The 25846-nt window shown below is 43.7% G+C and overlaps 1 protein-coding gene across 2 annotated transcripts; it reads left to right on the forward strand.

Annotated features, from left to right (window-relative positions):
• Positions 1-1257: 1257 nt before the first annotated feature.
• LOC124038589 (monocarboxylate transporter 4-like) lies at positions 1258-23181 on the forward strand. 2 transcript variants are annotated; one of them, XM_046354636.1, is made up of 8 exons: positions 1258-1491; positions 13861-14139; positions 15304-15447; positions 16376-16512; positions 16717-17184; positions 17603-17783; positions 19343-19563; positions 20755-23181. In XM_046354636.1, the coding sequence occupies exons 2-8, from the start codon at positions 13917-13919 to the stop codon at positions 20800-20802; spliced, it is 1422 nt and encodes a 473-aa protein (XP_046210592.1). In that variant the 5' UTR covers positions 1258-1491; positions 13861-13916; the 3' UTR covers positions 20803-23181. The 2 variants fall into 2 exon arrangements, with proteins under 2 accessions (XP_046210592.1, XP_046210591.1); XM_046354635.1 differs by lacking the exon at positions 1258-1491 and adding an exon at positions 7434-7584.
• The last annotated feature ends 2665 nt before the right edge of the window (positions 23182-25846 follow it).

Raw genomic sequence — 25846 nt, forward strand, 5'->3', positions numbered from 1 at the left:
GGTGCTCTGGTCAGATGAAACCAAAATTGAACTTTTTGGCATTCAATGCAAAACGTTATGTTTGGCGTAAAAGCAACACAGCCCATCACCCTGAACCAACCATCCCCACTGTCAAACATGGTGGTGGCAGCATCATGGTTTGGGCCTGCTTTTCTTCAGCAGGGACAGGGAAGATGGTTAAAATTGATTGGAAGATGGATGGAGCCAAATACAGGACCATTCTGGAAGAAAACCTGATGGAGTCTGCAAAAGACCTGAGACTGGGACGGAGATTTATCTTCCAACAAGACAATGATCCAAAACATAAAGCAAAATCAACAATGGAATGGTTCAAAAATAAACATATCCAGGTGTTAGAATGGCCAAGTCAAAGTCCAGACCTGAATCCAATCGAGAATCTGTGGAAAGAACTGAAAACTGCTGTTCACAAATGCTCTCCATCCAACCTCACTGAGCTCGAGCTGTTTTGCAAAGAGGAATGGGAAAAAATGTCAGTCTCTCGATGTGCAAAACTGATAGAGACATACCCCAAGCGACTTACAGCTGTAATCGCAGCAAAAGGTGGCGCTACAAAGTATTAACTTAAGGGGGCTGAATAATTTTGCACGCCCAATTTTTCAGTTTTTGATTTGTTAAAAAAGTTTGAAATATCCAATACATGTCGTTCCACTTCATGATTGTGTCCCACTTGTTGTTGATTCTTCACAAAAAAATACAGTTTTATATCTTTATGTTTGAAGCCTGAAATGTGGCAAAAGGTTGCAAAGTTCAAGGGGGCCGAATACTTTCGCAAGGCACTGCACATAATAAATAATACATTACATTTACAACCCCCCCTCCCCCTTTTACACCACTGCTACTCTCTGTTGTTATCATCTATGCATAGTCACTCTAATAACTCTACCTACATGTACATATTACCTCAACTAACCGGTACCCCCCTGTATATAGTCTCGCTATTTTACTGCTGCTCTTTAATATACTTGTTACTTTTATTTCTTATTCGTATTTTTTTTTTAACTGCATTTTTGGTTAGGGGCTCGTAAGTAAGCATTTCACTGTAAGGTTGTATTCGGGCGCATGTGACTAACACAATTTGATTTGAACATTACTCAAACAGAGTGAGAGAGAGATAGAGCTAGAAAGAGAGAGACATACATTTCAGATACAGATACACATGGCAGCTGCCAGCAGAAATTCGTAGCTGATGTTAGCTACATTAGGAGGGCTAAGCTAGCAGGTGGTTGGCTAACGCTACCTCGACAGCATGCAACTAATATAGCTCCTCGCCTACATGATGCAAATATATATATATGTAGCTATATCATACCAACGTATAACCCACAGACATGGAATAAATATGTGAAAAGGGATGGCTTTAGGACCGAGCCCTCTTACGCAGGTTTTCTAGATCATTCCCTAAAATAAAAAAACGCGCATGAGAAGGAGGCGTGAACGCATCGTCCGGACCAGAAGACAAAGCATCCTCAGGTATGAACAACCCTGATCATTAGGCAACTGCTGAACATTGGCATGATTGAAGTTCCATACCCGTTGATAATTTTGTATGTCACCGATTGCTGAGGTCCGTTTAGTCGATAAATCGTGACTTGCAGTCTCATTCAGTGGTGTTTATTATAACTTCATTATAAGAGCTTTAATACAAAGTCATCACTTCATATCAATATTGCATTACTTATTATTTTTGTCTGTATGCACCTATGGTATTTTTTGCACAACTGTATCTGTGTAGCCTAAAGACCCGACGCTGAATTGCTTTGGATTGATTCAATGTCAGTCATAAATGAGCGTTTGGATCAAGTAAGTTTCACCTCACAACCTCTACAAACAAGAATGTTGAATTACATTATATTTTAACGTACTTTATCGTTTGTCCGTGTGGTTCGTCCTTTTGCAGGTAGGAATGTGAGAATATATCAACAGGAAAGTATAATTACATCAACTTTTCAAGGGGCTGGTAATGTGTCCAGATTTCTACCAACTGAAGCATGCACAGAGCTCGGAAAATATGCATGGGTCTCATATGTATTTTCATCTTGTGCCATGCTTTGGGTGATAGAAATATGAACTCACAAGCAGCGCTTTGAAAAATTGATGTAATTATACTTTCCTGTGTATATATTGTCTCACGTTCCTACATGCAAAAGGACCAACCACACGGCCAACCGTTGAAGTAAGTTAAAATATAATTTTATTCAACATAATGGCTTGTAGAGGTAGTGAAAATGTAATGATCCAAACGCGCATTTATGCCTAACGTAGGATTCAATGCAATTACACGTAGGATCTTCAGACTCGTAGATGTGATGAGTTTTAGTAGCCGAACAGGTTGTTGTGATAGGAAGATGTGTTTTTAGGCAAAGTCAAACAGGTGAAGTTCCATATCACAAACTGATGGTATTTAACATATTACGGTAGGATGTTTATCAATGATTTATATATACACTAAATGACTGACGGGGGCGCTGTTTTAAAAACACCGCGCCGCCATCTTGGCACTCACCCACAGTTGTAAAACATATTTTAGAAGCTATAGAAATGCATTTATTAGTATCTAAATTTGTTTTTGACATGTTTTTTTGTTAGACATCTTAATACATACTTTTACATTATATTATGCAGGTTGAACACAAATTTTTTTTATCAGTTTTTAGAAAGTACAAATGTTACTGTTCCCACTACAATCCTTGAAACATTTGAATTGAAATACTGTAGAATTCCATCCATTCCTATGGACGACTGCTTCTTCTGGGGAGTGCCAATATGGCCGACCGGTAGCTTCAAATCCTCTCATTGACCAATACATAGTATCAACAATATAAATCATTAATGTATATCTTAGAAGTGTTTATTTCCTATTTCTCCTATTTCTCTTCTTTATGTATCTTCTTTACATCCCTGTTAGTGCACATTTGACTTTTGCCAAGATAATCCATCACCTGATAGTTGTGGCATATCAAGAAGCTGTTTAAACCGCATGATCATTACACAGGTTCACCATGTGCTGGGGACAAATCAAAGTATATTTGTCACGTGTGCCAAATACAGTGAATGCTTACTTACAGACCAATAGTGCAAAAAAAGCTATTAGGTGAACAATAGGTAGGTAAAGAAATAAGAAGACAGGCTATATACAGTAGCGAGGCTAAATACAGACACCGGTTAGTCAGGCTGATTGGGGTAGTATGTACATGTCGATATGGTTAAAGTGACTATGCATATATGATGAACAGAGAGTAGCAGCAGCGTAAAAGAGGGGTTGGCGGGTGGGACACACTCACTCTAAAATGTGCAGTTTTTTCACACAGCACAATGCCACAGATGTTTTTAGGGGGCGCGCAATTGGCATTCTGACTGCATGAATGTCCACCAGAGCTGTTGCCAGAGAATTCCATGTTCATTTCTCTACCATAAGCTGTTAATGTCATTTTAGAGAACTTGGAAGTTTGTCAAACCGGCCTCACAACCACAGACATGGTGTATGACGTTATGTGGGCGAGTGGTTTGCCGATGTCAACGTTGTTAACAAAGTTCCCCATGGTGGCGGTGGGTTTATGGTATTGGCAGGCGGACAACAAACACAATTGCATTTTATCGATGGAAATTTCAATGCACAGAGATACCTGCTCCTGAAGCTCATTGTCGTGCCATTGATCCACCGCCATCCCCTCATGTTTCAGCATAATGCACAGCCCCATGTTACAGATCTGTCCACAATTCCTGGAATCTCAACATGTCCCAGTTCTACCATGGCTTGCATACTCACCAGACATGTCACCCATTGAGCATGTTTAGGATTCGCTTTATGGAAGTGTGGCCAGAAAAAAATCCATTGCTTGAAGAAAAAGAAAAAGCAAACACATTTGGTGTTCGCCAAAAGGAATGTGGGAGACTCCCCAAACATGGAAGAAGGTACTCTGGTCAGATGATACTAAAATTGAGCTTTTTGGCCATCAAGGAAAACGCTATGTCTGGTGTAATCCCAACAAATCCCAGAGAATACCATCCCCACTGCGAAGCAAGGTGGTGGCAGCATCATGCTGTGGGGATGTTTTTCATCTGCAGGGACTGGGAAACTGAATTGAAGGGATGGTGGATGGCGCTAAATACAGGGAAATTCCTGAAGGAAACCTGTTTCAATCTTCCAGAGACTTGAGACTGGGATGGAGGTTCACCTTCCAGTAGGACAATGACCCTAAGCATACTGCTAAAGCAACACTCGGGTGGTTTAAGGGGGAACATTTTAAATGTCTTGGAATGGCCTAGTCAAAGCCCAGACCTCAATCCAATTGAGAATCTGTGGCATGACTTAAAGATTGCATTACACCGGCGGAACCCATCCAACTTGAAGGAGCTGGAGCAGTTTTGCCTTGCAGAATGGGCAAAAATCCCAGTGGCTAGATGTGCCAAGCTAATAGAGACATAACCCAAGAGACTTGCAGCTGCAAAAGGTGGCTCTAGAAAGTATTGACTTTTGGGGGGGGGGGGGGTGAATAGTTATGCATGCTCAAGTTCTGTTTTTTGGGGTTTTTAATTCTTGTTTATTTCACCCAATAAAATATTTTCACATCTTTAGAGTGATAGGCGTGTTGTGTAAATCAAATGATACAAACCTCCAAAAAATACATTTTCCTGGTTGTAAGGCAACAAAATAGGAAAATGCCGAGTGTGTGAATACTTTCGCAAGCCACTATCTTATACTTGCCTCAAGCTTACTTCAACTGTCATACCCCATCAGAACCCAAAATATGCTTGTTTTACCCCAATGTTTGTAAACAATGTATAGCCTCAACATGGCTTAAACTATCGTTTTGATTCCATGCATAGTCAGTCCTTGTATCCATTGCTCTGTTTTATAAATTTGAGAGTTGTTACATTTCTCCAGGCCCATCCCTCATCTTTAAAAAAAAATCAAAACAGAGGCGTGGTGTCTGCAGTGTTATTGTTTCAAGTAAGGATTCTAGCTTTAAGTTGACTCAACACATTTGTTACAGTGTACAGAACATACAGTGCATTCGGAAAGCTTTCTGACCCCTTGACTTTTTCCACATTTTGTTATGTTACAGCCTTATTCTAAAATTGATTAAATCAATCTACACACAATACCCCATAATGACAAAGTAAAAACAGGTTTTTAGAAATGTTGACAAATTTATTTGCAGGGTAGCCTAGTTGTTAGAGCGTTGGACTTGTAACCGGAAGGTTGCAAGTTCAAATCCCTGAGCTGACAAGGTACAAATCTGTCGTTCTGCCCCTGAACAGGCAGTTAACCCACTGTTCCTAGGCTGTCATTGAAAATAAGAATTTGTTCTTAACTGAATTGCCTAGTTAAATAAAGGGGAAAAAAAACTGGTGTCACAGACCCTATACACAGTACTTGAGTCTCCTTGGGTATGACTCTACAAGCTGTATCACAACCGGCTGTGATTGAGAGTACCATAGGGCAGTGCACAATTGGCCCAACGTCGTCTGGGTTTGGCCGGTGTAGGCCGTCATTGTTAATAAGAATTTGTTCTTTACTGACTTGCCTAGTTAAATCAAATTAAAAAATCTTGACACGCCAGTATTTGGAGTTTCTCCACTATTCTCTGCAGATCCTTCTCAAGCTATGTTAGGTTGGATGGGGAGCATCGCTGCACAGCTATTTTCAGGTATCTACAGACCTGTTAAATCGAGTTCAAGTCTGGGCTTTGGATGGGCCACTTGGACATTGAGACACTCAAGGACATCCACTCTACCAAAAAGGCCTGATGGGTGGAGTGCTGCAGAGATGGTAGAACCTTCCAGAAGGACCACCATCTCCACAGAGGAACTCTGGAGCTCTGTAAGAGTGACCATCAGGTTTTTGGTCATCTCCCTGACCAAGGCCCTTCTCCCCTGGTTGCTCAGTTTGGCCAGGCGGCCAGCTCTAGGGATTTGTATTAAAAAACTTTAATTGACCTTTTATTTAACTAGGCAAGTCAGTTAAGAACACATTCTTATTTACAATGACAGCCTAGGAACAGTGGGTCAACTGCCTTGTTCAGGGGCAGAACAACAGATGTTTACCTTGTCAGCTCAGGGATTCGATCTATCAACCTTTCAGTTACTGGCCCAATGCTCTAACCACTAGGCTACCTCCGGCCCAAAAGGAAGAGTCATGGTGGATCCAAACTTCTTCCATTTAGGAATGATGTAGGCCACTGTGTTCTTGGGGACCTTCAATGCTGCAGAAATGTTTTGGTACCATTCCCCAGATCTGTGCCTCAACAAAATCCTGTCTCGGACCTCTACGGACAATTCCTTCGACCTCGTGGCTTGGTTTTTGCACTGTCAACTGTGGGACGATGTATCGACAGTTGTGTGCCTTTCTAAATCATGTCCAATCAATTGAATTTACCACAGGTGGAATCCAATCAAGTTGTAGAAACATCTCAAGGATGATCAATGGAAACAGGATGCACCTGAGCTTAATTTCGAGTCTCATAGCAAAGGGTCTGAATACTTCAGTTTTTTTTTAAATATAAATTTGCTCTGTTTTCACTTTGTCATTATGTGGTATTGTGTATAGAATAATTTAATCAATTTTAGAACAAGGCTGTAACGTGACAAAATGTGGAAAAAGGCAAGGGAATACTTTGTAAATGAACTATATATATTCTGAGATGTCCAGGTGTGCCTACATTCTTCAGTCCAAGAAGGTCTAGAACAGTAGTTATAACAGGTGACCGAGATTGTAGTGTTTTGTGTGCTTGGTCATCCAAGCCATGAATGGAATACTCTCACTCTTAATCATTACATTGTGCTGTAAGTTAACTACTGGTTTAGGATTCAGGGTTCAACAGATGTTCACTGCTTTAGCAGGAAACTTATTCCTGAAGCCAAGGGAGACCGCAATGCCACATGGATATGGTTGGTTGATACTTGTTGGCTTCTGGAAGCCCCGATGATAAAATAACAGGTCCCAAGGCTTGTCCTGTGCCAGACCCATACTGTTAGCTATAGTGTTGGTGTAGAGGGGAACACATCTAGCCTGTGACACAACCTGCCTGGTCCCACTGGATCTTTAGCCCTGAATATTCTGAACAGACATCAGTACTCTGTCATAGTCAATCAGTGGTCTACAAGGATCAGTGCCACAGGTGTGTGAGATAATGTGTTTGCAAATGTGTTGTATGTCAGTTTGGCCTGGCAGAAGTCCTAGCAGGAAAGCATTCGATCTTGATGCCGTGGGATGTCCAATCCCAAACTGACACGGCCTTCTAGGCAATGTGAGCAACACGGTAACAGTGCACCCCTCTTCGTTAAAGGTCTGAATGTTTCCCGCCTGTACAGCATTGCCTGTTATCCACAGAGAAAGTGATCCTAGTAATCGTGCATGTGTCCTGGGATGGGAAATGTCAATCTTATTTTAGGAGAGCTGATAGTGGAGTGCTGGCTGAATAGAGGTGGGGCTAGGGGCTAGGGGAGAAGTGTATGTTTGCGTGTTGGTTGGGAGCCAGGTGGCTACATGCGACACTGGAGTAGTTCATACAGCAGACGCGCACCTCACATCCCATTCAGAGAGTTACAGCTGCTTCAAGGGTAGGTGATTTGCTACATATTCAATGCTGTGGAATCTGATGTTTACTTTTTTAAAACATATTTATTAATCAGTGTCGATAGATTATCAACAAAGTTGTATTTATTCTGTCACTTGCTGGCAAAAAAAGTATTTCTGAATGTGTAGATGGCTTTTTAGTGGACAGTAATTCTGTTGACAAACTTGTAACCACACTGTTAAGAAAATTGCCTTTTGAATGTTTTTGTACTACTGGAGAGCTCTCCTTTGTCTACACACATTCAGCGTTGTGCACCCCCTCTTAAGCCAGCTCCACCCACCTCTTTGCATTTTTAAAGAGTGTAATATGGTCTGGTTGCATTATTCAATAGTGATAAGGTGTCCAATCAAACACATCTTTTGACCAACAGGTAAAATGTGTTCATTGTGCAGATACTCCTCTAAGAAAACCAATGGTCCAAACCGCATGTCTCTATCATAAACAAAATGTTATTGGAGTTTTTACTCTTGTAGGATGGTCAAAATTAGGGGGGGTAAATCAATGGAGGACAAATGTTTTTTTTAAATCTGTAAAATAGCATTGTGTCAGCTAGGCCAGATGCTGTGAGAGAATTAAGGCAAACTGACAGGCTCACCGTTGAACTCGTCATCTTTCTTCTCAAATCAGGAGGACATAAAACAATATAGAGGTAAGATGCATATCAATTTTGAGACATGACATGTAGTATTTTAGTATACGCTTTTCATATTATGAAATTCCTGTTATTTTTAGATGTTTCCTCACAAAAACAAGTGTATCTCTGACGTCAACAGAGCTTTTTAGGAGGGAAGGCAGGAGGGAGAGCACCAACCTAGTTGAGCTATGCTATTTTCTATATTTTGACTACAGACCCATATTTGTTTATTTATTTTCCCTTATGTCCTCGCTACAACACTACATAGCCATAATGACATTTGAAATGTCTCTTCCTTTGAAATCTTTTGAGTGTAATGTTTACTGTTAATTTCTGTTTTGTTTATTTCACTTGCTTTGGCAATGTAGACATGTTTCCCTTGCCAATAAAGCCCTTTGGGAGAGAGATGCATTTTTGTAAAAAAAATACATTTATGAATATAAATCACCGAAAACACGACCCCACTCCACTTTCACCACTGTAGTGTGGATTCTCTCTTCCAGAGCTGCAATTGACACAAACGAGCAACGTAGGCTAAATATTATTCAAACTGACTTCATCAACATATAAACAGTATAGGCCTATGTCAATCACTGTGAAATGCATTTCATATTCAATTAATTGATTTCTATTTTGCTACTTATAGGCTACTGTCTGTAATTTGTATAAATATATTTCATGATGTGTAACATAACGTGCACAATGATGTGCCACATCTGTGATTTGCCTCCTTGGGAATGATCCTGGCCTCCTCAAAGTTTATCCCCCCTCAGCAGGTAATAACCTAAAATATGAAACAGTCATCCCCTCGGCTACCCTTGTAGTGGAAAATCGGATCAAATAGAACGCATACCAGAACTTTGTGAAATCAATCAGGCTTTAACACAACAGTATAACAAGCCGGAGAGCCCCGCTGGACACACCCCTTTCCGGAGCTCTCACTCTTCATTTTATACCCACACATACATCAACATCCCCCAATGCAAATACAGTTACCTCCCAATCTGTGCATCCTGCTTGTTCAGCCCAGTAACGCCCACATCTGCTTTCCGTCAGATTATAATGATGACAAGACCCTTGCTTTGACCTAAAGATAATATACGTCCCTCTTTCTTGTGGCCTGTGTTTAGACCCTGTAATTAACTCTGTGTCCCTTTTGTATGTGTCTTTCATCTCCTTTAGCTTTAGGGTGTCCAGCTGTTCTGGTCGCCTTCTCTTCATATGGTTGTCTAAGATCAAACAGACGTATGTGTCTCCCCTGTGATGCTATTGATGTCTGTAATCCATCAGTTGGTCATATGGCTGACCCCCTCCTTTGTCTATCCGTCTGATCTTTGTATGTCCAGCTGGTCTAGGCTGGACATACTGGTGGCCTTTATCTGCTTCCTGTCCTATACAATAGACAATGCATTTTACCATAACAGGAAATTAACCCATAAGTGTATCTTTCTCTTGTGTTACTATAATCATGTATATAATTTCTCTCACACCCTCCCTGAGACCGTTTCACTGCAGCCTCCTTATATAAGAGACTGCTGTTGGCTACTGGGACAGTTCAACTACTTCTCTGATAGAGTTCAGTGAGTCAAATCGGAAGGCCTGTTATCCGGATCTCTGGCAAGTCTCTATGGTGGTGCCACAGGGTTCAATTCTCAGGCCGACTCTTTTCTCTGTATATATCAATGATGTCGCTCTTGCTGCTGGTGATTCTCTGATCCACCTCTACGCAGACGACACCATTCTGTATACTTCTGGCCCTTCTTTGGACACTGTGTTAACAAACCTCCAAACGAGCTTCAACGCCATACAACACTCCTTCCGTGGCCTCCAACTGCTTTTAAATGCTAGTAAAACTAAGTGCATGCTCTTCAACCGATTTGCTGCCCACACCCTCCCGCCTGACTAGCATCACTACTCTGGACAGTTTGACTTAGAATATGTGGACAACTACAAATACCTAGGTGTCTGGTCAGACTGTAAACTCTCCTTCCAGACTCACATTAATCATCTCCAATCCAAAAGTAAATCTGGAAAGCTTCCTTCACTCATGCTGCCAAACATACCCTCGTAAAACTGACAATCCTACCGATCCTTGACTTTGGCGATGTCATTTACAAAATAGCCTCCAACACTCTACTCAGCAAATTGGATGCAGTCTATCACAGTGCCATCCGTTTTGTCACCAAATACTACCTACCACTGCGACCTGTATGCTCTCGTTGGCTGGCCCACACTACATATTTGTTGCTAAACCCACTGGCTCCAGATCATCTATAAGTCTTTGCTAGGTAAAGCCCCGCCTTATCTCAGCTCACTGGTCATCATAGCAACACCCACCCGCAACACTCGCTCCAGCAGTGTTAGCAACACTTCCTTTGGCTGCCTTTCCTTCCAGTTCTCTGCTGCCAATGACTGGAACGAATTGCAAAAATAAAAAAAATAAGCTGGAGACTTATCTCCCTCTCTAAATTTAAGCATCAGCTGTCAGAGCAGCTTACCGATCACTGTACCTGTACATAGCCAATCTGTAAATAGCCCATCCAACTACCTCATCCCCATATTGTTACTTATCCTCTTGCTCTTTTGCACCCCATTGTTTCTACTTGCACATCTATCACTCCAGTGTTGATGCTAAATTGTAATTATTTCGCCTATTTATTGTCTACATTTGCACACAAGGGAACATAAATAGAAAAATCTTTATTTGTACATACATTTGTTTGCTTTACCTTGGCCAGGTCACAGTTGTAAATGAGAACTTGTTCTCAACTGGCCTACCTGGTTAAATAAAAAAATAAAAAGCAACTTCCTGGACTATAACAGATATTGTGTAAAACCTTGACTCTAAACCTTTTTTCTGTACTAAAGAAATAAATGAGAGATCAGAGGGCTAATAGACACTGAAGGAGTATATAACCGATAGTCTAACTGCAGATCTGAATTTTCCCAGAAGTGTCCCATTGACATAAGTCAATGGATGTGAAAGTATATATATAAGTAATCTATATTATATTATAAAGTCTGCGCACTTTTTTGTTATTGTACTGTGGAGGATGCTGCTGTGTCTTTTCTGCAGGGTGTGGGTGCTGGAACAGGATGTCTCCTTGTTTTGATTTGCTGTTATAGTTCTTCATTGGTTTCAGCTCATCCAGGAACACACAGAGAAATACCCTTCTCCCTCTTCTGTCCCCCTCCCTTTCAAATTGAGATTACAGCCACCCAAATGGCACCATTGAATAACAATGGAACTAGCCTTGGACCCGGCAGCAAATGGCCTCTATCAATGGAAACCCTTCTACTTTGCACAACAACCAGATGTTGCAGAGTGTAGTCCCTGGAAAACAACATGGGACCAGACTGCTACAATAATAAGAGTTTGAACCTCACTGAAAACCTTACATTCTCTTCCCCAAAGGATACAGAGTGCCAAAACCTTACATTCTCTTCCCCAAAGGACACAGAGTGCCAAAACCTTACATTCTCTTCCCCAAAGGACACAGAGTGCCAAAACCTTACATTCTCTTCCCCAAAGGACACAGAGTGCCAAAACCTTACATTCTCTTTCCCAAAGGACACAGAGTGCCAAAACCTTACATTCTCTTCCCCAAAGGACATAGAGTGCCAAAACCTTACATTCTCTTCCCCAAAGGACACAGAGTGCCAAAACCTTACATTCTCTTCCCCAAAGGACACAGAGTGCCAAAACCTTACATTCTCTTCCCCAAAGGACATAGAGTGCCAAAACCTTACATTATCTTCCCCAAAGGACACAGAGTGCCAAAACCTTACATTCTCTTCCCCAAAGGACACAGAGTGCCAAAACCTTACATTCTCTTCCCCAAAGGACACAGAGTGCCAAAACCTTACATTCTCTTCCCCAAAGGACATAGAGTGCCAAAACCTTACATTCTCTTCCCCAAAGGACACAGAGTGCCAAAACCTTACATTCTCTTCCCCAAAGGACACAGAGTGCCAAAACCTTACATTCTCTTTCCCAAAGGACACAGAGTGCCAAAACCTTACATTCTCTTTCCCAAAGGACACAGAGTGCCAAAACCTTACATTCTCTTCCCCAAAGGACACAGAGTGCCAAAACCTTACATTCTCTTTCCCAAAGGACACAGAGTGCCAAAACCTTACATTCTCTTTCCCAAAGGACACAGAGTGCCAAAACCTTACATTCTCTTCCCCAAAGGACACAGAGTGCCAAAACCTTACATTCTCTTTCCCAAAGGACACAGAGTGCCAAAACCTTACATTCTCTTCCCCAAAGGACACAGAGTGCCAAAACCTTACATTCTCTTTCCCAAAGGACACAGAGTGCCAAAACCTTACATTCTCTTCCCCAAAGGACACAGAGTGCCAAAACCTTACATTCTCTTCCCCAAAGGACACAGAGTGCCAAAACCTTACATTCTCTTCCCCAAAGGACATAGAGTGCCAAAACCTTACATTCTCTTTCCCAAAGGACACAGAGTGCCAAAACCTTACATTTCCTACTCTTTGGCTCCGAGTGTCCTTTTGAGAATGTCCGATATCATTGTGTTACTGTGCTATGTCTTTCACTATGCTTCGTGTACATTTTTATTTCAGATAGTAATAACTTTAAAGAAATGTTTTAATCATGATCTATGTCAATTTTGGTATCCACGGAAACACAAGGAAATGACATGAACGTTGAAACAGGTTCTGTGACTGAATGTACAGCCACTGGTACAGCCAGTTATGGACATCATTGTTATGAACATGACCTAACTCAGTCACACCTTCTTTCACACTGTGACTCAAATGGAAGGACTGACCTGAAGCTCGGCCAATCAGAGGTCACGTAGGCTGAGTCAAACCATCCCTAGAACTATAAAATACTGTGAATGCCTTTATTCAATTGTTGTCAAACTGTCCATGTCCCATAGGGGACTCCCTCCTGAATGACCTCTGTAGCACACAAATATGTTTTTGAGCTCTTGATAGACACCCTTAGGACATTGAGTCATCTCCACTTTATGGATTTTTATAGAAGGAAGAACTTTGGAATGTGTACCAGAGCCCCTGAGAAGCTCCCAGAGTTCAACACAGATAAATAAGCACACAACCTGACTGCCTTTCTTTGCTTGTTGGCGTTAAGCTGTAGGACTTATCTTATGACTGTGCCTATTGATAATTGATACACATTGCTAAAATATTAGCTTATGTACCACAGACAAGCCATTATTATGTACCACAGACAAGCCATCCCAACTCTTAAATTCTAGGCCTCGACCTATTGCCAAGTGTTGTATCCATGCTGTTTTATTGTTAACTACAGTAGCTTTCACTTTATTGAAAATCCCTATCCCAAAACGCCATTCCTTTATTCTGTATCATCTGTGGTGTATTTGTTATCTTTCAACAAATGTGTCTTTTACAGGATTGTTGTTTCTGGTACCAGACAGATCTAACGGCTCACTACCAAGTATTACTAATGTTTTAGTCTTATGGAGTTATACTTTGGGGCACCAGTCCATTATTGGTCTTCAATCTCATAACTTGTAGTAATAACTTGACCCTCCCTTATACACTGTGTGTCTAACCCTGATGTTACCCACTTCTCTATTACTGTCTACATCTACGTCTCTTCTCTCTCAGTTCTGACCCAAGCTGACGGGACAGAGGGTTGAGGGAATCTCCTAGCAGAGAGCATCATGGGAGGAGCCGTGGTAGACGATGAGCCTAGTGATGTGAAGGCGCCAGACGGAGGGTGGGGCTGGGCCGTGCTGGCCGGAGGGTTTGTCATCACTGGGTTCTCCTATGCCTTCCCCAAGGCTGTCAGTGTGTTTTTCAAGGAGTTGATCAGGGAGTTCGGAGTGGGATATAGCGACTGTGCATGGATTTCTTCTATACTGTTGGCCATGCTCTATGGCACAGGTACACACACACACACACACACATGCATACTGGTATTGTGTATATCCAACTGAAGTGTTTTCCCAATGGTGAGCTAGTACAAGAAAGAGTAGAGAAGGTGTCAGACCTGGGGCGTTACAACCTCCAGAGTCTATACCAAACTGACAGGATCTTCATGTATGTCATTTTATTTTACTAGGTATTTGTATTAATTATGGATCCCCAGTAGTTCCTGCCAGGGCAGAAGCTACTCTCCCTGGGGTTTATTATTGATCCCCAGTAGTTCCTGCCAGGGCAGAAGCTACTCTCCCTGGGGTTTATTATTGATCCCCAGTAGTTCCTGCCAGGGCAGCAGCTACTTTTCCTGGGGTTTATTATTGATCCCCAGTAGTTCCTGCCAAGGCAGTAGCTACTCTTCCTGGGGTTTATTATTGATCCCCAGTAGTTCCTGCCAGGGCAGAAGCTACTCTCCCTGGGGTTTATTATTGATCCCCAGTAGTTCCTGCCAGGGCAGCAGCTACTTTTCCTGGGGTTTATTATTGATCCCCAGTAGTTCCTGCCAAGGCAGTAGCTACTCTTCCTGTGGTTTATTATTGATCCCCAGTAGTTCCTGCCAAGGCAGTAGCTACTCTTCCTGTGGTTTATTATTGATCCCCAGTAGTTCCTGCCAAGGCAGTAGCTACTATTCCTGGGGTTTATTATTGATCCCCAGTAGTTCCTGCCAAGGCAGTAGCTACTATTCCTGGGGTTTATTATGGCTCCCCAGTAAGGGGGAGGGAATTACATCACAAAACATTTAAATTAAACAATACCACATACAACACATTGTTACACCACTACTTTACCACTGAAAATCTACAAAATGTCTAATACAACAATATTACTATGTTCGGTCAGTCGCATTGAAATGAAACCTCTCTTTTACAAGAGAGACCTGGCCAAAATAGCAGCACAAAATTTCAGAGACATTTACAACCTAAAGCACTAAGCACACATTATCTACATTGAACAGAATATATTTTGGGGGAGGTTTGGTGAAATTGACAGTCCCCCAATTCATTTTCCACCATAGATTTTGTAGCTCATTCCAAGTGGAAGGGGCAGAGAACTGGAACACTTTTTTTTATTAATCAGCTCTGTACTGGCCTTACACACACCTCATTGTGCATATGTGTGTGTCTGCAGGTCCACTGTGCAGTGTGCTGGTGAACAAGTTTGGGTGTCGGCCAGTGATGATGGTGGGAGGGCTCTTTGCCTCCTTGGGAATGATTCTGGCATCCTTGGCCACCAGTATCATACACATCTACCTCTGTACTGGAGTTATAACGGGTTAGTAAACACACATCTACCTCTGTACTGGAGTTATAACGGGTTAGTAAACACACATCTACCTCTGTACTGGAGTTATAACGGGTTAGTAAACACACATCTACCTCTGTACTGGAGTTATAACGGGTTAGTAAACACACATCTACCTCTGTACTGGAGTTATAACGGGTTAGTAAACACACATCTACCTCTGTACTGGAGTTATAACGGGTTAGTAAACACACATCTACCTCTGTACTGGAGTTATAACGGGTTAGTAAACACACATCTACCTCTGTACTGGAGTTATAACGGGTTAGTAAACACACATCTACCTCTGTACTGGAGTTATAACGGGTTAGTAAACACACATCTACCTCTGTACTGGAGTTATAACGGGTTAGTAAACACACATCTACCTCTGTACTGGAGTTATAACGGGTTAGTAAACACACATCTACCTCTGTACTGGAGTTATAACGGGTTAGTAAACACACATCTACCTCTGTACTGGAGTTATAACGGGTTAGTAAACACACATCTACCTCTGTACTGGAGTTATAACGGGTTAGTAAACACACATCTACCTCTGTACTGGAGTTATAACGGGTTAGTAAACACACATCTACCTCTGTACTGGAGTTATAACGGGTTAGTAAACACACATCTACCTCTGTACTGGAGTTATAACGGGTTAGTAAACACACATCTACCTCTGTACTGGAGTTATAACGGGTTAGTAAACACACACAATTGAAGTGTTTAATATATAATAATAATAATATATGCCATTTAGCAGACGCTTTTTATCCAAAGCGACTTACAGTCATGTGTGCATACATTCTACGTATGGGTGGTCCCGGGGATCGAACCCACTACCCTGGCGTTACAAGCGCCATGCTCTACCAACTGAGCTACAGAAGGACCACCATTTCCCTTTTTCTACCAGGTCTGGGCCTGGCACTGAACTTCCAGCCATCTCTGATCATGCTGAATCGTTACTTTAGTGAGAAGAGGCCTCTAGCTAACGGACTATCTGCTGCCGGGAGCCCCGTGGCCCTCTGCTGCCTCTCGCCTCTGGGACAGGTACTACACTTCTCCTCTTCAGTCTCCCTCTCTGCAGTTGTAGATCAGTATTATGATGTAGGGAGAAACATGTATGAACACAATGAAAGATGTGTGCTACTCTGATGAACGATTAAAATAAATACAATGGGGAAATTATATGCTCTGTTGGAGTTACGGATCATCGATATTGTTAATGTTTTTCTTCATATTTCACCCCCAAAGGTACTGCAGTACCACTACGGTTGGAGAGGCGGCTTCCTCATCCTGGGAGGTCTGCTGCTCAACTGCTGCGCATGTGGGGCCCTGATGAGGCCCCTGGTGGGCCCCAAGAAGCCCCAGGACCAGGAGTTACAGGCTGTAGACCAAGCAGAAAAAAAGCCCAAACCTCCGAAGAAGCTCCTGGACTTTAGCGTATTTAAAGACCGAGGTTTCCTCATCTATGCCATAGCTGCGTCCATCATGGTACTGGGTCTGTTTGTGCCCCCTGTGTTTGTGGTGAGCTATGCCAAGGAGATGGGGAATGAAGACACCAAGTCTGCCCTCCTCCTCACCATCCTAGGGTTTGTTGATATCTTCGCCCGGCCCACGTGTGGGCTGATCGCGGGGATGAAGTGGGTGCGTCCTAGATGTGTGTATCTGTTCAGCTTCGCCATACTCTTTAATGGCATCACCGACGTGGTCAGCTCACGGGTAAGGCTGGAACAAGTTTTGATTGATATTATTTGGATGGATGTATTTACACTGTATATGGATGTTAACAATATATAAATCATATTTAATACATTTATTGTATCATTATGGCATTCCTGTATTGACCAGATCTCAAGATACGAAGCTATTGGATCCATATTTTTTTTTTTAATTTTACCTTTATTTAACCAGGCAAGTCAGTTAAGAACATATTCTTATTTTCAATGACGGCCTGGGAACAGTGGGTTAACTGCCTGTTCAGGGGCAGAACGACAGATTTGTACCTTGTCAGCTCGGGGGTTTGAACTCGCAACCTTCCGGTTACTAGTCCAACGCTCTAACCACTAGGCTACGCTGCCGCCGTAATTATATTTCTATGGTCGTATAATGTAACTAAATGTTGCTTCTCTTTTGGCAGGCGACAGACTACCCTGGTCTGGTGGTGTTCTGTATCTTCTTTGGCCTCTCTTATGGGATGGTAGGGGCGCTGCAGTTCGAGGTTCTCATGGCCATCGTGGGCACCAAGAAGTTCTCCAGCGCTTTAGGGCTGGTGTTGCTCATGGAGGCAATCGCTGTGCTGGTGGGACCGCCTGGAGCAGGTCGGTACCCACAGGGAAGCATTAGGTTAGAGTTAGTTGTGGACATGTCCTTAGGGTTATGGCCAGTGTTAGGGTTCAACCAGGGTGTGGACATGACGCTAGGGTTAATGTTAGGGTTATGGCTAGTGTTAGGGTTCAACCAGGGTGTGGACATGACGCCAGGGTTAATGTTAGGGTTATGGCTAGTGTTAGGGTTCAACCAGGGTGTGGACATGACGCCAGGGTTAATGTTAGGGTAATGGCTAGTGTTAGGGTTCAACCAGGGTGTGGACATGGGGTTAGGGTTGAGCCCGGGTGTGGACATGGGGTTAGGGTTCAACCAGGGTGTGGACATGGGGTTAGGGTTCAACCAGGGTGTGGACATGGGGTTAGGGTTCAACCAGGGTGTGGATATGGGGTTAGGGTTCAACCAGGGTGTGGATATGGGGTTAGGGTTGAGCCCGGGTGTGGATATGGGGTTAGGGTTGAGCCGGGTTGTGGATATGTGGTTAGGGCTGAGCCGGGGTGTGGATATGGGGTTAGGGCTGAGCCGGGGTGTGGATATGGGGTTAGGGTTCAACCAGGGTGTGGACATGGGGTTAGGGTTGAGCCCGGGTGTGGACATGGGGTTAGGGCTGAGCCGGGGTGTGGACATGGGGTTAGCCCATGGGGTGGGTGGGTGTGGACATGGGGTTAGGGCTGAGCTGGGGCATGGGGTTAGGGCTGAGCCGGGGTGTGGGCATGGGGTTAGGGCTGAGCCGGGGTGTGGGCATGGGGTTAGGGCTGAGCCGGGGTGTGGGCATGGGGTTAGGGCTGAGCCGGGGTGTGGGCATGGGGTTAGGGCTGAGCCGGGGTGTGGGCATGGGGTTAGGGCTGAGCCGGGGTGTGGGCATGGGGTTAGGGCTGAGCCGGGGTGTGGGCATGGGGTTGTGGGCATGGGGTTAGAGCTGAGGGGGTGTGGGCATGGGGTTAGGGCTGAGCCGGGGTGTGGGTGGGGTTAGGGCTGATGGGGCATGGGGTTAGTGCTGAGCCTGGGTGTGGGCATGGGGTTAGGGCTGAGCCTGGGTGTGGGCATGGGGTTAGGGCTGAGCCGGGGTGTGGATATGGGGTTAGGGCTGAGCCGGGGTGTGGATATGGGGTTAGGGCTGAGCCGGGGTGTGGGCATGGGGTTAGGGCTGAGCCGGGGTGTGGGCATGGGGTTAGGGCTGAGCCGGGGTGTGGATATGGGGTTAGGGCTGAGCCGGGGTGTGGGCATGGGGTTAGGGCTGAGCCGGGGTGTGGATATGGGGTTAGGGCTGAGCCGGGGTGTGGGCATGGGGTTAGGGCTGAGCCGGGGTGTGGATATGGGGTTAGGGCTGAGCCGGGGTGTGGATATGGGGTTAGGGCTGAGCCGGGGTTAGTGGTCTAGAACGAAGTCTTCAAACAATCAGAAGCCAGTATAGACAGAAATGACATAAGAACATTTTTAGCTACTAATAAACTGCTTTAGCTAGTAGTAAACCGCTTATGCCTTGAATGGATAGGAGGTAATGAACTCTTCATACCTGTATAACCTCTCTCTTCTCCTTTCCTCTGCGTAGGTCGTCTGCTGGACACCACCCATAACTACATGCATGTGTTCCTGCTTGCTGGCTGTGAGGTCATTCTGGCCTCTATTGTCATCTGCCTGGGCAACTTCCTGTGCATCAAGAAGAAGTCAGACGAGCCCGAAGCCCATCTAGAGAATGGAGCCCCCGCAGAGATGGAGAAGCTCAACAGCCTGCCAGAGGGAGGGAAGACTGAGAGCGAGCAGCCGGAAGGGGTGAGGGCAGGCTCGGGAAAGGCGATGGAGGGAGCAGAGAAGAGTGGAGGGGTGGGGAACCCAGAGACGGCTCTGTGATAGAGGGGAGATAGAGAGTGATGACTGATGAGCCCGATGAAGCACCAATAGGGAAGACATGCGTACACACTCTGACAGAGGGAGGGAGGGAGGGACGGATGGATTGCGGTGCGCTGTACGTGTTTAGTGTTGTGTACTTTAATATGCACAGTGTTACATAGTGTTGTTTTTACAGTAACATATCTAGTGTTGATATAGGAGTTAAATTAACTCTGTAGGTGTTAAATTAACACTGTGGTGTAATAGAACCCCAATGTTGGTGTTAATAACCAGCTTTGACTCCAATCATTATCATATTTCCCAGCATGGTAAATTGCATGTTTTTTTAAAAATCTTTGTTTTATGTTTTTGCAGATTAATTAATCTTGTTCTAATCAAATATAACGTACATTTTTCTAAACTAATCCAATATGTTACCTGGACTTATTGCACCCATTACTGAAATGGTTGTTCCAGTTTAGATACTATTGGTAGTCTCCTACCGTATCTTAGTATTCCCAATCCTGCCAATCATTCTGAATAAAAAATAAAACATTCCAAATGTTGGATATCCCACTCTGGCTGGATTCCATTAGGAATTACACATCACTTTGCAAGCCAGCATAAATGTATTGCAGGCCAAACCGTGAGTTTCAGGCCACTCACAGGATACATCAAAATAAGGCCTAATGAAATATGTATTGTCATAAAGAATTCAATTTTAATGATAACATTTGCTTAGGATCTCAGTTGGTGAAGACCACAAGACTGAAAATGAACAAATGCAACAACCATGTCTCTGTCATTAACAAATACAGTCATGGGTGGTAACTCCACAATTTACTTGAAAGACAACCTGGGAAATGTGAAAATAAGGCTTTACACTAAGTGGTTTGTTAATTTAACACTGGAAGAGTGGTAGATTTAACACTGGAGAATTTGCTGTGTACAGACCAGCACGTAATACCAGAAAGAACACTAAATGTTTTCTGGACTCGCACTGCCACACACACTTGCAGGAACCAAAGAGCATGTGCACACACACTCATTCAACCTTGAACTAACCAATACTTGTCACTGCCTGACTCATCAGTTGTTGATACAGAAAATAATAACCAACAACTTCATTCCCAGGACATTTCCACAGTGACGGTATTTGTTTATGGAGACACTCCCCAGTGAGGAGAGATGAAAGAAACAATGGAACTCTTCTTTCCTCCTGAGTGACAGTGGCTTCCAGTGACGTGAGATCTTGAAGTGACTTCTTTTCAAAGACAAGAAACATCTCTGTACAAGAAAAGTTTTATTTTAATTTTATTTTTTTAAGACCTTTTTTTAAGACCTTTAAGACCTCCCAAACTCAGATTCAGCTTAGTCCTGGACTGAGAAGCATGCTCAATGGAAATTCTTAATTGAAAGTGTTTTTTTTAGTTCAGGACTAGGTGTGATCTGTGTTCGAGAAAGTTGCCACAAAAGTATTATTTCAACTACCCATGTTGTGGCAGGTTGCAGGCAACATGGGTTATTGTATGATTGATGGTGTGACATATACTATTTTATTAACGGTCCAATGCAACAGTTTTTTAAAATCTCAATAGCAAATCATTTCTGGGTAACAATTTAAGTACCTTACTGTGATTGTTTTAAATTAAAATGGTCAAATAAAATGAAGCTTTCTTAGCAAAGAGCAATTTCTCAAGCAAGAATATTGATAATACTGTCAGAGTGGTCTGAGTGTGGAAGGGAAAACTAGCAGTTTTGGCAAAGAGGTTTGGAACTTTGTTTCTTATTGGTCTATTGATGTCACCAGGCAGGACAAAACTCCATCCCACCAAAACAGGCTTCAATTTCAGGCAGTCTTTTCAAAAGCTCTTATACTTAAAGGGCATTTTCACAATTTCACAGTATTATTCCAACTTCCGTGTCAAAATAAAAACAGAAATCACGTTTTTGACTGCACAAGGTCTTTATGGTATAATGTTACTGAGTTATACAGGTTACAGTAAGGTCTAGGTGCTTGGTGAAATTTTATGAGAGCATCTCTCATAAATCATTATCAGTTTCTTTCAATAAAAGTAATCTTCAGCCAGTAGCCTAACACGCGTGCACACACACACAGTTTCTGATATAAATATATATTTACTCCATGAACTGAATACGTTTAAGCCTTATTTTATTACATATATTTCACTGTTTGTCTTCCAATGTAAGGACTTTGTCATAGCTGAGATGTTTGATAAATCACATTGAACTGGACATTTTATATATATATATATATCTACTGAGGGCATTAGCGTGTCACTTTTCTGCTAGAATGCAGTGCTTGTTTCAGTGTTTTTGTTCGGACTGCAGATGTACATTTTAAAGGATATTTCAAGCATTTGTCTGTTGTTTATGCTGACAGGTGGAGTAAGAATGTTGGCAGTCTACAGATGGGAGTCTACAAAGATCCTGTTGTGTAGTGTTGGTGTATCCAAACTTAACCAAACCCTACACAACTGTCTATCTCTTTAGATCTGAAAAGCGGGACCCCTTAACATGTGACAGGATATGACATTATAGCTAACCCCAGCACACTGATGTAATATGGAGTAAGACCTATTTTATATAGTAGTGCCTTAAACCTGATACATTGGCATCTGGGGATGCTGTGAAATTGACCATAAGAAAAGCCGATTACCCAGTAATAGAATATATAGTGGTATTTCGATATTTTCTTACACCGATGCAGTGTATTACATTGCCTGTGATGTCACCTGATAAGTTATCCCAGCTAAACAAAGTGAAGCACTTTGCTCTGCTCTACGAAGGTTGGCTTTGCACTTGTAAAACTGTGTGTAGTCAGTATTGTCCTATATGTTTCTGCATGTTGATAAATTGATCTGCCTATCTTGTCTGTCTGTGTGAGATCTTTGTGCTTATGAATTATAGATCTGCAGACACTTACAAACCACAACCATGTCCACGAGCACCCTCATGGTTGACTGTCAAACGTTCATGTGGATTTATTCTATTCATATTCTTCTGAGATACGGCTGCTTCTTGACGTGTTCCTATACCATCCCAATAAATATATCTTCTGTGGAGAAAGTGGCTGCTTCTTGACGTGTTCCTATACCATCCCAATAAATATCTCTTCTGTGGAGAAAGTGGCTGGTTCTTTAACGCTTGATAGTGAGCATGTTGACTCTCTCTTTAGATGCTCTATTGGGAATGGAAACACAAACATGTTAGTGAGTGTTTAATCCAAGGCCTACTCTCCAATCCTCGTAGGCAGGATGTGTTGTATTTAGTACCATAGATGGAGGTAGTCTTGGTGGTAGCACAATGTGCCAAATAAACAACGGCCCTTAATCACTTCAGATGGGATTGGCACCTAGACATTGAGATCGGCTTGAGAACAATGGTAAACACACTTCGTAGGGTATCTCAGTCAGCAGAATCGGCACCAGGAGAATGTTCAAGGCTGTCCAAAATCACCCTTTATGGGTCAATGGCTGTGAATACAGGAGTGGTTTGTATTTGACTATGATAATAAATGTTGGAACCTTAAAGACCGTTCCACTGCTTAATGTCATTCTTCCCCTCTTATCAGGGACTCATTTAGGCTTAAGACACCAGGTGGCAGCCATTTAATGAGAGAACCAACAGTAGTCCGGACCTTGTAGGGTAAGATTTCAATACCCCTGATCTAGGAGATCATCTCAAACAGGGTGATAAACATTTATTAACTCACTAAATCATCTGTGTGTGTTGAGGTACCTGAGGCGTCCACAAGAGCGCACCACTGCTTCCGGTCTGCAGCCTTCTTGGTGAGGATTCCCCAGGTCGGGTCACAGTCCTTCTTGGTGAGGATTCCCCAGGTCGGGTCACAGTCCTTCTTGGTGAGGATTCCCCAGGTCGGGTCACAGTCCTTCTTGGTGAGGATTCCCCAGGTCGGGTCACAGTCCTTCTTGGTGAGGATTCCCCAGGTCGGGTCACAGTCCTTCTTGGTGAGGATTCTCCAGGTCGGGTCACAGTCCTTCTTGGTGAGGATTCCCCAGGTCGGGTCACAGTCCTTCTTGGTGAGGATTCCACAGGTCGGGTCACAGTCCTTCTTGGTGAGGATTCCCCAGGTCGGGTCACAGTCCTTCTTGGTGAGGATTCTCCAGGTCGGGTCACAGTCCTTCTTGGTGAGGATTCCCCAGGTCGGGTCACAGTCCTTCTTGGTGAGGATTCCCCAGGTCGGGTCACAGTTCTTCTTGGTGAGGATTCCCCAGGTCGGGTCACAGTTCTTCTTGGTGAGGATTCCCCAGGTCGGGTCACAGTCCTTCTTGGTGAGGGTTCCCCAGGTCGGGTCACAGTCCTTCTTGGTGAGGGTTCCCCAGGTCGGGTCACAGTCCTTTATGTGTATGTGAATAACACATGTCGGAGAGTTAGGTAAAATGCAAGTATAATCATTTACTCAGGTATTACATGTTGCAGGTCCCAACATCCTAATCAGACACTCATAATGCACATGTTTATATATCCTAGATAGGTGCCCCACTAGCACCATCTCTGTTTCCCATTATCTTAACGTCCTCCTTTTCGTATAGAATTAGCTCGAGCACTTCATACCATTTTAATACCACAGTGAAAATACCTATTTACATAAATCATTTTTTTATAGGATAAAAAAAAATCATTGTCCTACTCTTAAGGGACATAATCCCCGTACCGCTGGCGAGGTCTTATGTTAGCCTTTGCCCTAGTGTGTCGCACTGGTAGCATATTAGGCACCTCTGGTGTCCTCAGGTCATCTCCTGGCACCTCTGGAATGTTGGGCACCTCTGGTATCCTCATGTCCTCTCCTGGCACCTCTGGTAGCCTCAGGTCCTCTCCTGCCACCTCTGGGATGTTGGGCACATCTGGTATCCTCAGGTCCCCACCTGCCACCTCTGGGATGTTGGGCACCTCTGGTATCCTCAGGTCCTCTCCTGCCACCTCTGGGATGTTGGGCACCTCTGGTATCCTCAGGTCCTCTCCTGCCACCTCTGGGATGTTGGGCACCTCTGGTATTCTCAGGTCCTCTCCTGCCACCTCTGGGATGTTGGGCATCTCTGGTATCCTCAGGTCCTCTCCTGGCACTCCTGGGATGTTGGGCACCTCTGGTATCCTCAGGTCCTCTCCTGGCACTCCTGGGATGTTGGGCACCTCTGGTATCCTCAGGTCCTCTCCTGGCACTCCTGGGATGTTGGGCACCTCTGGGAGCCTCTCCTTCCTCTTCCACAGCCTCCTGAAATTGTGAAGGCATGGTTGGCAGAGATCTTCCCCGTCTCCTCACTATGTGCCCTGCCCACACCATCTAGAAGATATTCACAGTGGCCTTCCCATGTGGCCCTCCTATGCCCTATGCTCTCCTTAACTGGGCGCATTTCTCTATGCCAAAATGGCTTGTCACACATCTGTGTCTTCCTGCATAGTCTTTGCTATTTTCACTGCTGACTCCGCCTTACTATTACTGACTCTGGTAGGGTGAGGACGTCACATGATGGAACTCCTAGGCTTTTGCAAACAATGCAAAGTCTTGACTCGTGAACTGGGGCTCATTATCCGTAACTACACCACTGTCAGGTATGTCATATCGGCTAAACTGCTGCTTACAACAGTCGATGATGCAAGCGGCTGTTGTGTCAATCACTTTCTTCACCTCCCAAAAATCTGAATAGTAGTCCACTATAATCAGCCAAGGAACGTTCTTTAGTGTGAACAGATCCATTCCCACTTTAGATCAAGGACGTGTTGGTTGTCATGTGGCTGCAGCGTTTCCTTTTGCTGCTTAGGTAGATTAGCATTACATATGCTGCACACAGCCACAAAATGTTTCATTTCTTGGGTCATGTTGGGACAGAATACTGAGTCTCTGGCATTCCTGAGACTGGCTTCGACCCCTGAGGGCCCAGCATGGATACGAGAGAGAATCATCGGGCGTAGAGTTTCTGGCACTACCATCCTGTCGCCTTTGTAGACGACCTCTTCCTGCATTGTGAGTTTGTCTCTGTATGTCCAGTAGTCCCTCACCAGGATGGGTGTACTCTTTCTTGTGTCCGGCCAGCCTCTTAGGATAAAAAAACGGAAGCATTCAAGAAGTCTTGTCCTCTATTGAGCTTTAATAGCATCCGGTGTCTGCGGGGAGATGTTTTGATCAGTAGCATGGTTCACATCTTCAACCTCAGCCTGTAGAGCATATACTGTCATTTGTCCA

This window comes from Oncorhynchus gorbuscha, linkage group LG06 (assembly GCF_021184085.1).
Source record: "Oncorhynchus gorbuscha isolate QuinsamMale2020 ecotype Even-year linkage group LG06, OgorEven_v1.0, whole genome shotgun sequence".
Classification (NCBI taxonomy): domain Eukaryota; kingdom Metazoa; phylum Chordata; class Actinopteri; order Salmoniformes; family Salmonidae; genus Oncorhynchus; species Oncorhynchus gorbuscha.

What these genes read in the sequence shown, in the direction of transcription:
- LOC124038589 (XM_046354636.1), top strand. Translation starts at nt 13,917, where the DNA reads ATGGGAGGAGCCGTGGTAGACGATGAGCCTAGTGATGTGAAGGCGCCA. An exon ending in GGCCATGCTCTATGGCACAG is followed by an intron (nt 14,140 to 15,303) that starts GTACACACACAC and finishes GTGTGTCTGCAG; the next exon opens with GTCCACTGTGCAGTGTGCTG. An exon ending in GCCTCTCGCCTCTGGGACAG is followed by an intron (nt 16,513 to 16,716) that starts GTACTACACTTC and finishes TCACCCCCAAAG; the next exon opens with GTACTGCAGTACCACTACGG.